The following is a 12,969-nucleotide window of genomic DNA, read 5'->3' on the forward strand; positions in this document are numbered from 1 at the left end:
ACAAACTGAGCTTAGGGTAGATCTATGTTATTTAAAGCACATCATGTGCAGGAGGGCGGCTCCCCCCACAAATCAATATGCAAGGATTTGCCGAGATTTGAAATAACCGCTCCTGCTGAACAGAGGAGGAGGGGGATCATAGCACTGGTCGGAAGCCAACGCCGTCCAGGACTCTTGCGGGAATTATTTATATGGGGATCCAGACAGAGAGCTATTTCACTGAGCCCACGAGAGAGGAACGCCCTCCGCCGGGCGAGCCTTCGAAGTGCCTTCGAAGCAACAACGCCGCGCTCGCGAGGCTGCTGGACAGAAAGCGGGGCGGAGTCTCAGCGCAGCCCAGTTCGAAGTGGGAGGGCCTTCGGTCCCGCTCTCTTTTGCGATTGGCCCTCGCCGATTTCCTCCCCGCAGACTGGCGAACCGCCTCCTTCGAGCGTGCGGCAGCGCCGCTTGAGCAGGAAGTGGGCGCGGCGATCCCTTTCCCCACCCCTGCTCCGATTGGTGGCGTCGGCTGTCCATCCAGAGAGGCGGGGCGGTGGGCTCGCCTGGGGAACGGGAAGCTGTCAGCGCTTGTGCCGGGATCGCCGAGCGAGGAGGTTCCGCGCCGCCGCCGCCGCCGGGGATGATGGGAGGCTCTCAAGATGGCGCCGGAGCGTCGGTGGCGGACTGAGCGCGCCGTCTCCCGCCTCTAGCCCGCTCTGGCGCTGTGAGCGGCTGGCCGCGGCGGCTCTTGCGGGGCCGAGTCCCCCGAGGGCGGGCGAGGGAGTTTGGCCGGCCGGCCGGCCAGCAGCCGGACTCGGAGTTGGCTTTCCTCTGTGAGGGCGAGGGGGGGCATGGCCACCATGGAGAAGCTGATGAAGGCCTTCGAGTCCCTCCGCTCCTTCCAGCAGCAACAGGGCCCCGCTGCCTCGGCGGCGGCGGCGGCAGCAGCAACAGCAGCGCCAGGCACGGCACCACCCGCCGCCACGGTCGCCGCCACGGTCGCCGCCCCCGGGGAGCCGCCTCACAGACCGTGAGTTGTGAAGGGAGGCTGGGGGGGGGGCGGGCGGGGGGCGAGCAAGCGGCCGCAGGGCCCGCGCTCGGGGGAGGTGGCCCGGTGGGAGCGGTGGAAGCCGGTGCGCCGTTTGCTCTTGGACGTCATCCTTGTCCCCCGCAGGCTAGTGTAGCCTGGAAGGAGCAAAGTACGGCAACTACATCGCGGAAACCAGCCTCTTAAAATCGAGGGAATGTAGTAATCTTCGGGGCCTCAGGTCCAACGGGCATAGGTGTTTTCACTTATTGTTGTTATATTTATATTTACTCAATTTGTATACCCCCCCTTCATCTGAAGTTCACGGTTCACAAGATAAAAATACAAGTTGAGAACACGAAATGCATAGTAAAAACAAGCTCATGACCCCTCCCCCCGCCCCACAAACACATTTAAAAGGACATTGCATGTCAATCAGTCAAAAGGCCTGGTAAGTTTTCACCCGTCGCCAGACAAACCTCCCTGCAGAGAGAGACCACAGAAAAGGTCTGCTCTCATGTTGCCACCCTCTGGATCTCTTGTGGGCCTCAGATGATGATCACAGGGTCCGAATTGGTTCACATGGGGAGAGACAGTCCTTGAGGCATTGCGGTCCTGAGCCATTTAATGCTTTAGAGGTAAAACAAGCACTTTGAATCAGGCTAAATAAGTTAAACAATTTAAGATGTAACACTGGACAAGTAACACCAACTGGCTTAACTGAGAAAGACTGACAGACAAACTGCAGACCAACAGACTACTGAGCTGACATGCATTAATCACAGCTGTTGTCAGGGCACTGGGCTGCTACTGTAGCAACTGGCTTGGTTGACCATGCACTTGCAATTAAATTATCTATGGGATGATTTACACTCATGAATGAGAGTAACCCATTTTCTCGTTTACACGGAGCTGTAACCTCTCTGCTAGTTTTCCTCAGCCAAAAAGGGCAAGGGTCCAGAGCACAAGTCTGATCCAAGCACTTTGTCCTCGACCTCAAGCCTTACCAACTGAAACTCATACAACATAACATAACAGGACAGGATAAGTCCATAACAGGTCATCTGCTGCAACAGCAGAGTCAAGAACCTGGTGGATTTTATCCTCAAAATGCTTCGCAAACAATTCACAGTGAGCCAGTCAGTTCTTCCTCCTCCTTTGGGCCAGATTGTAAGAGGCCTTCTACTACCCAGAAAAGCTCTGCCGGGCGACAGTGAGGATGCAGTGGAGGCAGCAAAGTATGCTTTGTTTGCTGCTTTCACTCCCACTAGGTAGAGTTGGTCATGAGCCCTCACAAGTGTTCAGTTGCTTTTGACTGGAATTTTACTCCACTAGTGTTCAAGCCGTCTCCCAGCTTGTTTCCTTGCCCTGAGTTCTGGAGTATACATGGGAGCCAAGTGGGCTCCATGAAGTGGGAGAGGGTGCTCAGGGGTGATCATGTCAATGGCACAAACCATCAGGATATTCTGCAAGTTATCCAGGGCTTTTACAGGAATACTAGTCATATTTTTCCATTATTATTTTTTAAATTTGTAAGTTGTTTGGGTTGTCCTGGGCAAGATAAAGCAACAGACAAACATGAACTAACAATCCCTCCTCCCACATAGGTACATTAAAACCAAGGTGAGGTGGACAATGCATTAAAAACATCCCCGCCAAAGGCCACAAATAGTTAAATGGCTTTGTTTGGTTGTAGAGAAAAGTTTTTGCGTGGCACCTTGATGCAAATCCTTTTGAGTTCAGTACGACTTGCTTCTTGAATAAGCATCATTATGATAGCACTGCAAAGTTCTTCTAATTTGTTGCCTTGAGAGAACAATGCTCCTTTTCTGTCCAAAGGTTCTTGTCTAAATTATAAGCTCTCAAATTTCCCCCACTGCCTCACCCCATTTCTAAAGAAGGAAATGTTTTCCAGAGTTGGAAACCGAGATCAGTAAAACAACATGAGAAATGCCCACTCTTTGGTGGGTTAAAACATTTCCCAAGGCAGCACATGTTGCAAGGCAACCTGAGAGAAAACAGTTTCTCTTCTGTTTTCCTTCACCAAATTGTCTGTGGTAGACCTCCTGGAGAGAAACTGGGCATTTGCCAGAGAGGGGAGGAACCTGTTGCTACCAAGGAGGAAGCAGGTGCATTTATGGAATGCTGCTGAAAGTTAAAGCTATAAAAACTCTGACCCTTGCCATACTACTTTCTACAGTGAGATTAGTTTTGACATTCTAGTCCCTGTTTTCTTTACTACAGCTACAGTCCTGAGTAAAGTTAACAGGCTTTGGTATCCTTGCAGATAATTCTACTTGAAATAATAAAAAGCTGTTAAAAAGCTTACATATCTGACTTCCAGGAGTTGATAGTTACTTGTTGCAAGTGACTCAAGAAAAGGGAGCTAGTTACACATTTCTTTTAACATGTTCCAGCTGAAAACTGGCGTAACAGTGGTGGGAGTCAGTTCCCATGTACTATGTATAATGCATAGGTCTGCCCTGTATGCTTTATTAGGTCATCTTATATCCATGCTTGTTGCCTCAACTCAAGCTCCATTCTATTTCCTGTCTCTGGTCCTATACCTAGTACAATCCACTTGTCATTCTGTCTTCTTTGCTTCAAGCCCTTCTTAAAAACTTCTTAGTGATTTTGGAAACATTGTGTACATACATACTTCTAAACATTTATTTGTTTAAATATTTATAATCCTCACTTTCGTGAAGTATGTCAAAATGGTATGCAACATACACAATATAATCAAATCAGTAAGGGTAGCCATAAGAACATAATTTAAAACATCAGTAGGTACAGGTTGGTTAAAAAGAGAAATTCATATTGTGAAGGCCTGTGTAAACAATTGAATTTGCAGAAGATGTCTGAAAGAAGCAAGGATTATTCCTGCTGAACCTGTGCTGGTAGGGAGCTCTGCAAGACAAGGCCTGCCTCTCTAAAGGCTCAGTCCCTAGCTAAGGCTAACTGAACCCCAGAGATGTGGGGAACAATAAATAAAGTAAGGTAAAGGGACCCCTGATCATTAGGTCCAGTTGTGTCCGACTCTGGGGCTGCGGCACTCATCTCGCTTTATTGGCCGAGGGAGACGGCGTATAGCTTCTGGGTCATGTGGCCAGCATGACTAAGCCGCTTCTGGCAAACCAGAGCAGCGAACGGAAACGCCGTTTACCTTCCCGCTGAAGCGGTACCTATTTATCTACTTGCACTTTGACGTGCTTTCAAACTGCTAGGTTGGCAGGAGCAGGGACCAACAACGGGAGCTCACCCCGTCGCGGGGATTCGAACCGCCGACCTTCTGATTGGCAAGTCCTAGGCTCCGTGGTTTAACCCACAGCGCCATCCGCATCCCATAATAAATAAAGTATTATGTGTTAAAGTTTGCCATCTTTCTGCTTGTGTTTTATAATCTTGGTCTCATTCCTACTCTTTAAGCTGTTCTTTGTTCCAGAATTCTTTGTTAATATATAGAGCATTTTCAACTGGGGAACCTCGGGTCCAGGGCCCGAATGTGGCCCTTTATGTCTCTTTAACTGGCCCTTGAGACTCTCCACAGGACACACTTCCTCCCCAGTTACCTCCTGGCCCAGCTTTGCAACCTGCTTGACTGGTTTTTCCTAGATGGAATGTGACTTTGAGCTCTGTTCATGCTTCTTGCTTGTCTAACTAGAAGATAGAAAGGTGTGTGTGTGTGGAAACTAGTGTAGTGTACAAATGTAAAATTTATGTTTGTTCATCTGCCCGCTTTTGCCTCTAGTCCTGCCACTGTATGTGGCCCCTGGAAGATTGTCCAGAAGGGCACATGGCTCTTACGTGGGGGGAAACCTGCCCACCCTCAGTGTAGTTGGTGCTTTATAGACTGACCTAAGCAAACATGAGAGGGAGGGTACAGTATGAATAGTAACATTTGGGAAGTAACAACCAAAGAGATGGTTAGAGTGGGAATTACATTTACGGTATGAGTGCTACTAATTTCAAATAAATATAGACTGGAAATCTTGTATGCAGGAGCTGTGCCACTTCTCTGAGTGCGTTTGAGCTGCTTCTCAAATTGCTGGACACTTGTATCCATTTTAATATTTTCCTTCTTTTAAAATGTAACAGGTGTATAATCTAGAAACATAGAAAAGAGTTCAAAACATAATCTAACAGCCCTTGCTTCCAGGGAGATGTGCAGACAAATATTAGTTTGGTTAATCCAAATCAATGTGACAGACACACAAATTCTCCTCTTGCTTTCCTGGGACAAAATCTCTTAGCCTCTGCTCTTTCTGCAGTGAGGTCACAGAATTTATGTGGCGTTCTTACCACTCCACTTTCACTTTTCTCATAAAAGCTGTAGATTTTTGTATACATTCTCATGCTTGCAGCTTTTCTTTGAGTAAAGAGTTTTAGATATGCTCATCAGACCATTACAAAATGAAACCTTTAACAGTATGAAAATAGTGCAGGATATCACCAATAGAAGTTAACTCTGACCCAAATAAAATTACAACTTAAACTTAAAATGCTGAATTTCCATGGCAGATCGCAGCATGCCCCCTTTTAAAAATATGTATCTCAACAAATATTAGCTTAAGAGATGAAATACCTTTATTCAGATTTTCATAAATTCATGTAAAACCTAAACAAATAAAAGTGTAAAATAAAATTCTCATTTTTTGGCAACACACTGAATTTCTTAATAATTTTCTCATCAATTACTGCTAATAGAAAATGCAGTTTTCTGTTATCATTTATTTACTAAGTAGATAAGTTAAATAGACAAACTCATACGTCAAACCTCCTCATTGCTAGGGCTGGGCAACACCAGGTTTTCAACTCATGATATAGCACCAGCTAAATATCACAATATCACGGTATATCACAATATATATCTGTGGTGGAGGAGGGCCTTCCTTGCTGAGCCTCCCTGTGGGGGCAGAGGGTCCCGCCACTCGTCCCTGGCAGAGGGGGCGCCGGGCTTCTCTGCAGCAGCAGGGGGCCTTGATGAGGCTCCTTGCTGCGGTGGATGGCCTTAAAATGTAAGGAAGTAGTAGATTTAATAAAAATATTAAATAAACCTCCATATACTGTATTATCTTTAATATATTTTCAGCTACTGGTAATTTATGAGTAGTTTAAGTGATTTACTAGTCAAGTTGCATCTGCTTCCCCACTCAGAGCTCTAAGTGGAATCTGTGCATGCGTAAGCCCCACTGAGTTCAACCAAACTTCTACTTTCCTAGGAGTAAGCCCCATTAAATTCAGTAGGGCTTGCTTGTGAGTAGACACTCATTTGCTTTCAAATGATGACAATGATGTTGATGTGGTGACATATTTAAAGCAAATTTTCCATGGCATACATTTTTCTGGACTAGAGTCCACTTCATCACATGCAAGTTGGTTGTGGTTAAGATGAGTCTACTGTTTATGTGGATTTGCGACTAATTGAAGGACTGTACCTAATAAATGCTGACCAATAGCTCCTTATCCACCTAGAAGTGTGGTGGTGCAGGATTCTGTCCGATATGCTTTTGATATTGTACCTTTATAAATGGCTTTGATGAAGGTGTTGAAAGGGATGCTCATAAAAGATGCAGATCACATAAAATTGGTTGGGATAGGATCCAGGATCTTGATACGTTGGAAAACTAGGCCAAAACTAACAAAAGAAATTCCGAAATAAATAAATGTGGGTGGAAAGACTCAGATGCACAGATATAGGATGAGTGACACTACTTATGCAAATTTAAAGTGTGATTCCAGCTTCATGCCCTTGGGAGCTGGCCAGCTGAAATCATACACATGCAAAGTGGAGAACTAGCCTTAAAAGCTCTTTCTGCTCCGAGTTTCCCTGGTGTGGAATTTTTTAGCTTTCATATTTACCTACTGCTGGGAGGCTTGTTTGAACTTCCCAGAGTCTGGTGAGCAAGGCCCACTCAGCTCGCTGGCTAATAATAAATAATAATATTTATACCCTGCCCATCTGGCTGGGTTGTCAGATGGGTATGCTTTTGCAGGAACAGTGCTTGGGTTGTATTAACTATATGCGATTTTGACTTTTCCTGCAATCTTCGGAATGCAATCCCTGCACAAGTTGTGAGTTACATGTTAAAAAGATCTGGGCTTTTTAGTAGACTACAAGCTAAACATTAGATGAGTCAGCAGTGTGGTCCATGGCCATCTGTCATGGATGCTGTAGCCGAGATTCCTGCATTGCAGGAAATTGAACTTGATGACTCTTGGGATTCCTTCCAGTTCTATGATTCTAAGTATAGTGTTTAGATTGCAAGAAGTAATTGAACTGCTCTATTCTTTGTTCAAACCCCACTTGTCACTTAGGTGATGGGTCAGATTTATTTTCTGTTGCTCGAAATGCCAATGGGCTCAAATTACAGCGTACCCCCTGCCCTCGTGCCTTTGCCAATGCCACCTGCTGGCATGCTCGAGAGGGAGGGAGTGGGAGGCTGCTGCCATCCACTGAGGCGGGAGGAAGGCAGGAAAGTGTCCAAGGAAGGAAGAGGCCACCTGGTGCATGCTTCCACCTCGGCTGCCAAGTCCACTAGGGCAGTGTTTTTCAACCACTGTTCCGTGGCACACTAGTGTGCCGCGAGATGTTGCCTGGAGGGAGGCGGGTGAGTCGGGCGGCGAGAGGCGGGGCGGCGAGGAGAGGCCGCCCAGCGCGGGGCTCTCGCTGTCTGCCTGCCTGGCTGCCTGCGAGCTCGGCGGGCAGCGCCTCCGTCCGCAGCGCCCGCCTCGCGGCTCTCATTCCCTGCCCCTGCCAAAGCTCACCCAGCCAAGCCGCGCTCTCCTTCCTGCCTCGCTTTGCTGCCTCCTCCCCCCCCCCAAAGCTTGGAGGTTCCCCGGCAAGGGGGAGGGAAAAAAATTGAAACTTACACTTTCGTGCGTCCCTCCCGGCATGACGCTGCACGCTGACGTCACGGGGCTGTAATGGTGGTGTGCCTCGAGATTTTTTTCATCAAACAAGTGTGCCTTTGCCCAAAAAAGGTTGGGAAACACTGCACTAGGGGGGCGTATCACTTGCCCCACCCTGGGTGCCAGCAACCCACACTACACCACTTGTTTCTTGCATCAGTAGAAGTTTGCCCTTGATTACCTTTGAGGGCCTTTTCAACTCTGATTCTTCCAAGATAACATTCTTACAACATAACATTCTTACAACATAACATTCTAACTGATAGGCTAGATTTCAGAGGTACCTTTTAGGATACCATGCTCCTTTACACTGTAGATCTGTTTGCCAGATCTGAAGTTCTATTGTTTTAGACTCATTATGCAATGTAGCTTGAGAAGGGAGAGGAAGCATATGTTCAAAGCCCTGTTAGACGCATGGAACTAATGGTTCAGTTGAAATAATAGCTATAGTTTTGTTGATATTTAAGTAAGTTTAATGCTGTCTTGGTCAGAATTGGATATTTGCATTTATTTGTTTGTTTGACTTCTATACTGCGCTTCATCATAAGATCTCAGGGGCGGTTCACAAGATATTTTTGGCTATGTGGTTTTGAGTTTTGACTTCAGTGCCATGCATTTTCAGAAAACCTGTAAAACTAAACCCTTTTCTTGCTCAAGCATTTTAGGAAGAAATTTATTGCAATCATTCTGTTGTTGTTTCTTGAGACTTTATTATATTATTATTTATTAATTTCTATACCACCCTTGATTTGAGGATCATAGGTTTTGGAATGTTGATGAAATATATAGAGTATGTTTTACATGAAATGTTGTTTTGTGTCTGATATACATTCTCAGGATTCTTAAGTCATTTTTTACCAAATGAATAATGTAGTCAAGGTATCAGTTCATTGTAATAACAAAATAAAATTTTCTGATATTCACAGGATAGCTCTACTGCCTTAACTTTACTGTTGTATAAAGCATATCAAGTGTTGGCATTTTGTATAATTACAAATCTTATCTCTTATTTTAGAAAGAAAGAACTTTCCACCACCAAGAAAGATCGAGTGAATCATTGCCTAACAATATGTGAAAATATAGTTGCTCAGTCTTTAAGGTAATCAAGCGTTTTCTGATCTCTGTTTATGCAAATGCTGTTCTGTTTCAGTGATTCAGTGTTTCAATGAGTATATAATATACATTATTGTACTGTACTTCTGCTGCTCTAGTGGTTCATCATGCTTGTATGCAGAACAAGGGAACTTGCTCTTATGCTCCCATTTCATTGCAGGATGAAATCTAAAGGTTGATAATCAGCTCTCAAAATGTGGTCCTTCTACTTGTAAAGGGCTTTATGCTACTCTTGATCAAGGCAGGGAAAGGAGGAACTAGACAAGCAAATAATGGTTTGGATCTCCTCTGTATGCTGCTGTTTGGTGTATTTGTGTGGTTGGGCTTGCTGCCCTGATAAGGAGGAGTTTGTTCAGTATACCTAGCTACACCTCTGTCTGCAGTTAGATGCACCCACTTTTAACTGAAGTCCTGCCTATGGTATATGATGCACTGAGCAAATATAAAATAGGGGTGTTTCAATACAGCACTGAAAGCTCTCCAGTCTTTTCTCCTATTTACTGCTCAGAAACAATTGCACTATATTCATTAATGGGGAAAACCGTTTAATATGAAAGCTTCCTCTTGACAAGGTGTGAAAACAATGTCCCCGTGAGCAATCTGAAATTCATTTATACAGTATTTATATACCACTTAACCCAATGGTTCCCAAACCTCTTACCCACAGGAAGCTTGAAAATTGCTGAGGGTCTTGGCAGACCATTTAATACTTTTTCTGCTTGTTGTAGCAACTGTAGTCTGCTGTGCTAGATGCTGTATGGTTTTTAATTGCATTTTTACTGCTTCTTTTATTTCTTTCATTGTATTTTGCTGTGTTACAATTTGAATTCCCTAGAATTCAAATTGTAAGCGTTCTTCACAGATGTGCTGTGGGGCTTCTAATTGAAGGTTGTAGACCACTATTGGTCTGCAGACCACAGTTCGAAAACTACTAACTTAACCATCTAAGCAGTTTACATCGAGTATAATACAAAAAGTATAAAAAACATTAAAATTACCAATGATGTTGAAAATAAGTTGACCTAAAATGATCAAACTATAAATACAACCAACATTTTTAAAATATACATTTTAAAATAAAATTACATGCTGAAATATGTGCCCAATAAACATATCTTGGTAGGCTTGCTTAAACAAAAAGGCTTTTAGCAGGCGAGGTGGAGAGTGAAAGTGAATGTTTTTACTTCAGAAAAAACTGCAGATCTGTGTTACATACTAAGTTTGGGAACCGCGCTTTGGTCTTAGAATTATAGAAAGGACACACGGAGGGTCATCTAGCCCTACTCCCTGCAATTCAGAGTTAAATATCAAACCAGAAAATAAAACCATGAAAAGGATGGGGAGAGTGCATGAGCAATAATCCCTCTGGCTCAATCCTGCTTGTTCCTCAGCCATGGTTTAGATCAGTGTTGAGGACCATATTCCCTTGGGGCAACTTGCTGGTGGTCACTGGCTACGACAAGAACCATTCCCACCCTTTATCTCTCACACCTCAGTCCATACGTTCTCTCATGCACAAACCTCATTATCCATAGTTGACCATGCAGTTTTGGCGATAGCAAGGCATTCCACTATTCCGCTTTGCTGCTGGTTCCCCCAACCCTTAGGAGTGGAGAGCGGCCGGTGGGAAATCTCTCCGCAACACCCTGCTCTTGCTGAGTTTCAGTGCGAGGGAGGTGTCCCTCGGCTCTGCTTTGCTGCTTCTCCTCAAGGAGAAACCCTTGCAGAGTTTGCAAGGACTTTTCCTTGAGCGGAAGCCCTTGTGGAGCCTCACACCCCTCCAGTTGCAGGGGTGGCAGCAGGGTGTTAAGCCTCGGGTACCAAAGCATCTCAGGCTGCACCTGTTTTTATGACTATTTGTCACAGCTTTTCTGCATCTTCTCCATCAAACTCTCATGCACCAAAGGATTGCAGTGAAGGAGAGGAGCAAGATCCGAAGGCAGCCAGCATTTGATGAGGAGCCTTTTCAAAATACAGTGGTACCTCGGGTTACATACGTTTCAGGTTACAGACTCCGCTAACCCAGAAATATTGCTTCAAGTTAAGAACTTTGCTTCAGGATGAGAACAGAAATTGTGCTCCGGCAGCGGCAGCAGCGGGAGGCCCCATTAGCTAAAGTGGTGCTTCAGGTTAAGAACAGTTTCAGGTTAAGTACAGACCTCTGGAACGAATTAAGTACTTAACCCGAGGTACCGCTGTACTGGGGAATGTGCTAACTTCGGATTATTGAAGCTGAAAAATAATTCTTATGTTTTCAATTAATTTGGAATTTTTTGAACACAGCGTAACTTCCAGGAGTTTAACCTGATAAGTGGAACTTGGCTCATGATAACTTTTCTTTTTTTCCATTGAAGAAATTCTCCAGAATTTCAGAAATTGCTGGGCATTGCTATGGAACTTTTCCTACTCTGTAGTGATGATGCAGAGTCAGATGTAAGGATGGTTGCTGATGAATGTCTCAATAAAGTTATAAAAGTAAGTTGCATTTGGTTTTGTGCCCTGTAATTGCTGATAAAATTATTGAATATTATCATTGCGGTTCTGTGACAGATGACTTTTTCCACCAAGTAGCAAGTAGGTTTTTGTAGCGTATTATTATATGAACTTCTGATGTATGAGTATCATCTCTGTAGATCTAGCAAATTGCTATCTTTGTAGTTTAAGAGTTAACTATCACAGCAAGTAAACCTGCCAACTTTTCAGTGCATTATGTAATTTGTTGAAGCAAGGCATAGTTTGCTGATACTAAAAAAGATATTATTTTGTTTCCTTCTAGGCTTTGATGGATTCTAGTCTTCCTAGGTTACAGTTAGAACTCTACAAGGAGATTAAAAAGGTGAGGGGGTTTATTTGATGTTCTTAATTTGTTTGGATTTAGAGTCATACCTTTCTTTAACAAGAGTTTGTGATTAATCACATAGTAAGTATTTAAACTATTATAACAGCAAACGCTAACAATAAATACAAAGGTTATTCTAAATCATATTAACAGTTTGACATGTTGGGTAAAAGATTCCTGCATTGCATTGCAGGGAATTGGACTAGATGATCCTCATGGTCTCTTCCAACTCTACAGTTCTATGATTCTTTGAAATGTTGGGCTGTTTGGAAATAATCTTTCTCCTCGTTAAAGATGCATTAGGAAGTACAGTGGTAACTCGGGTTACATACGCTTCAGGTTACATACACTTCAGGTTACAGACTCTGCTAACCCAGAAATTGTACCTCGGGTTAAGAACTTTGCTTCAGCATGAGAACAGAAATTGTGCTCCGGCAGCACGGCAGCAGCAGGAGGCCCCATTAGCTAAAGTGGTGCTTCAGGTTAAGAACAGTTTCAGGCTAAGTACTTAACCCAAGGTTCCACCCTATACAAGATTTGCCATATATTAATGAAGAGCTGAATTTTTATTAAAGGCACTGGTCTGTGATCCTTTAGAAGAGTGATTTCCAGAACTCCACTCCCATATTTCCAAGTGGAACTGTTGTTCTTTTTTCGTCATTGTTCACTCTGATCTTTCCAGTGGCTATACTCATCCAAATACATACAGGCTTGCCCCCCCATTTGTGCGTGATTGACTCACGCAGCCACATGTATATGTGGTGCCGGGAAATAAATAAATAATTCAACACTGACCTGAAATGGTGGGAGAGAGCTGGAAAGTCCTTGTGGCTTGTGAGGGCACACTCCCCAGAGCACCAAGTCCAGAAAAAAGACTCCCGATGGCTCTAAAATGGCATGTAGGAGCTCTCGCTGCTGTTGCGCTACCTTTCTCAACAGCTGTTGGGTGGGAAGCTGTATTTACTGCAGCAGACCCCCCACTTATGCGTGCAGGAACCCGGAATGTAACCCCTGCGTAAGGGGGGAGTTGCCTCTACAGTACTAACATTCTAAAAAGTTAAAGGGACCCCTGACTGTTAGGTCCAGTCGCGGACGACTC

At 44.4% G+C, this 12,969-nt stretch overlaps 1 protein-coding gene across 2 annotated transcripts in view; it reads left to right on the plus strand.

Annotated features, from left to right (window-relative positions):
• Positions 1-586: 586 nt before the first annotated feature.
• HTT (huntingtin) overlaps positions 587-12,969 on the plus strand; it is a 121,260-nt gene continuing 108,877 nt past the window's right edge. For both annotated transcript variants that reach the window (XM_082238496.1, XM_082238497.1), the window contains exons 1-4: positions 587-1,009; positions 8,934-9,017; positions 11,386-11,506; positions 11,808-11,867. In XM_082238496.1, coding sequence (XP_082094622.1) covers positions 831-1,009; positions 8,934-9,017; positions 11,386-11,506; positions 11,808-11,867 — 444 coding nt within the window. In that variant the 5' untranslated portion in view covers positions 587-830. The remainder of the gene's footprint in view (positions 1,010-8,933; positions 9,018-11,385; positions 11,507-11,807; positions 11,868-12,969) is intronic.

This window comes from Podarcis vaucheri (assembly GCF_965113315.1).
Source record: "Podarcis vaucheri genome assembly, chromosome: 9".
NCBI classification, from domain to species: Eukaryota; Metazoa; Chordata; class Lepidosauria; order Squamata; family Lacertidae; genus Podarcis; species Podarcis vaucheri.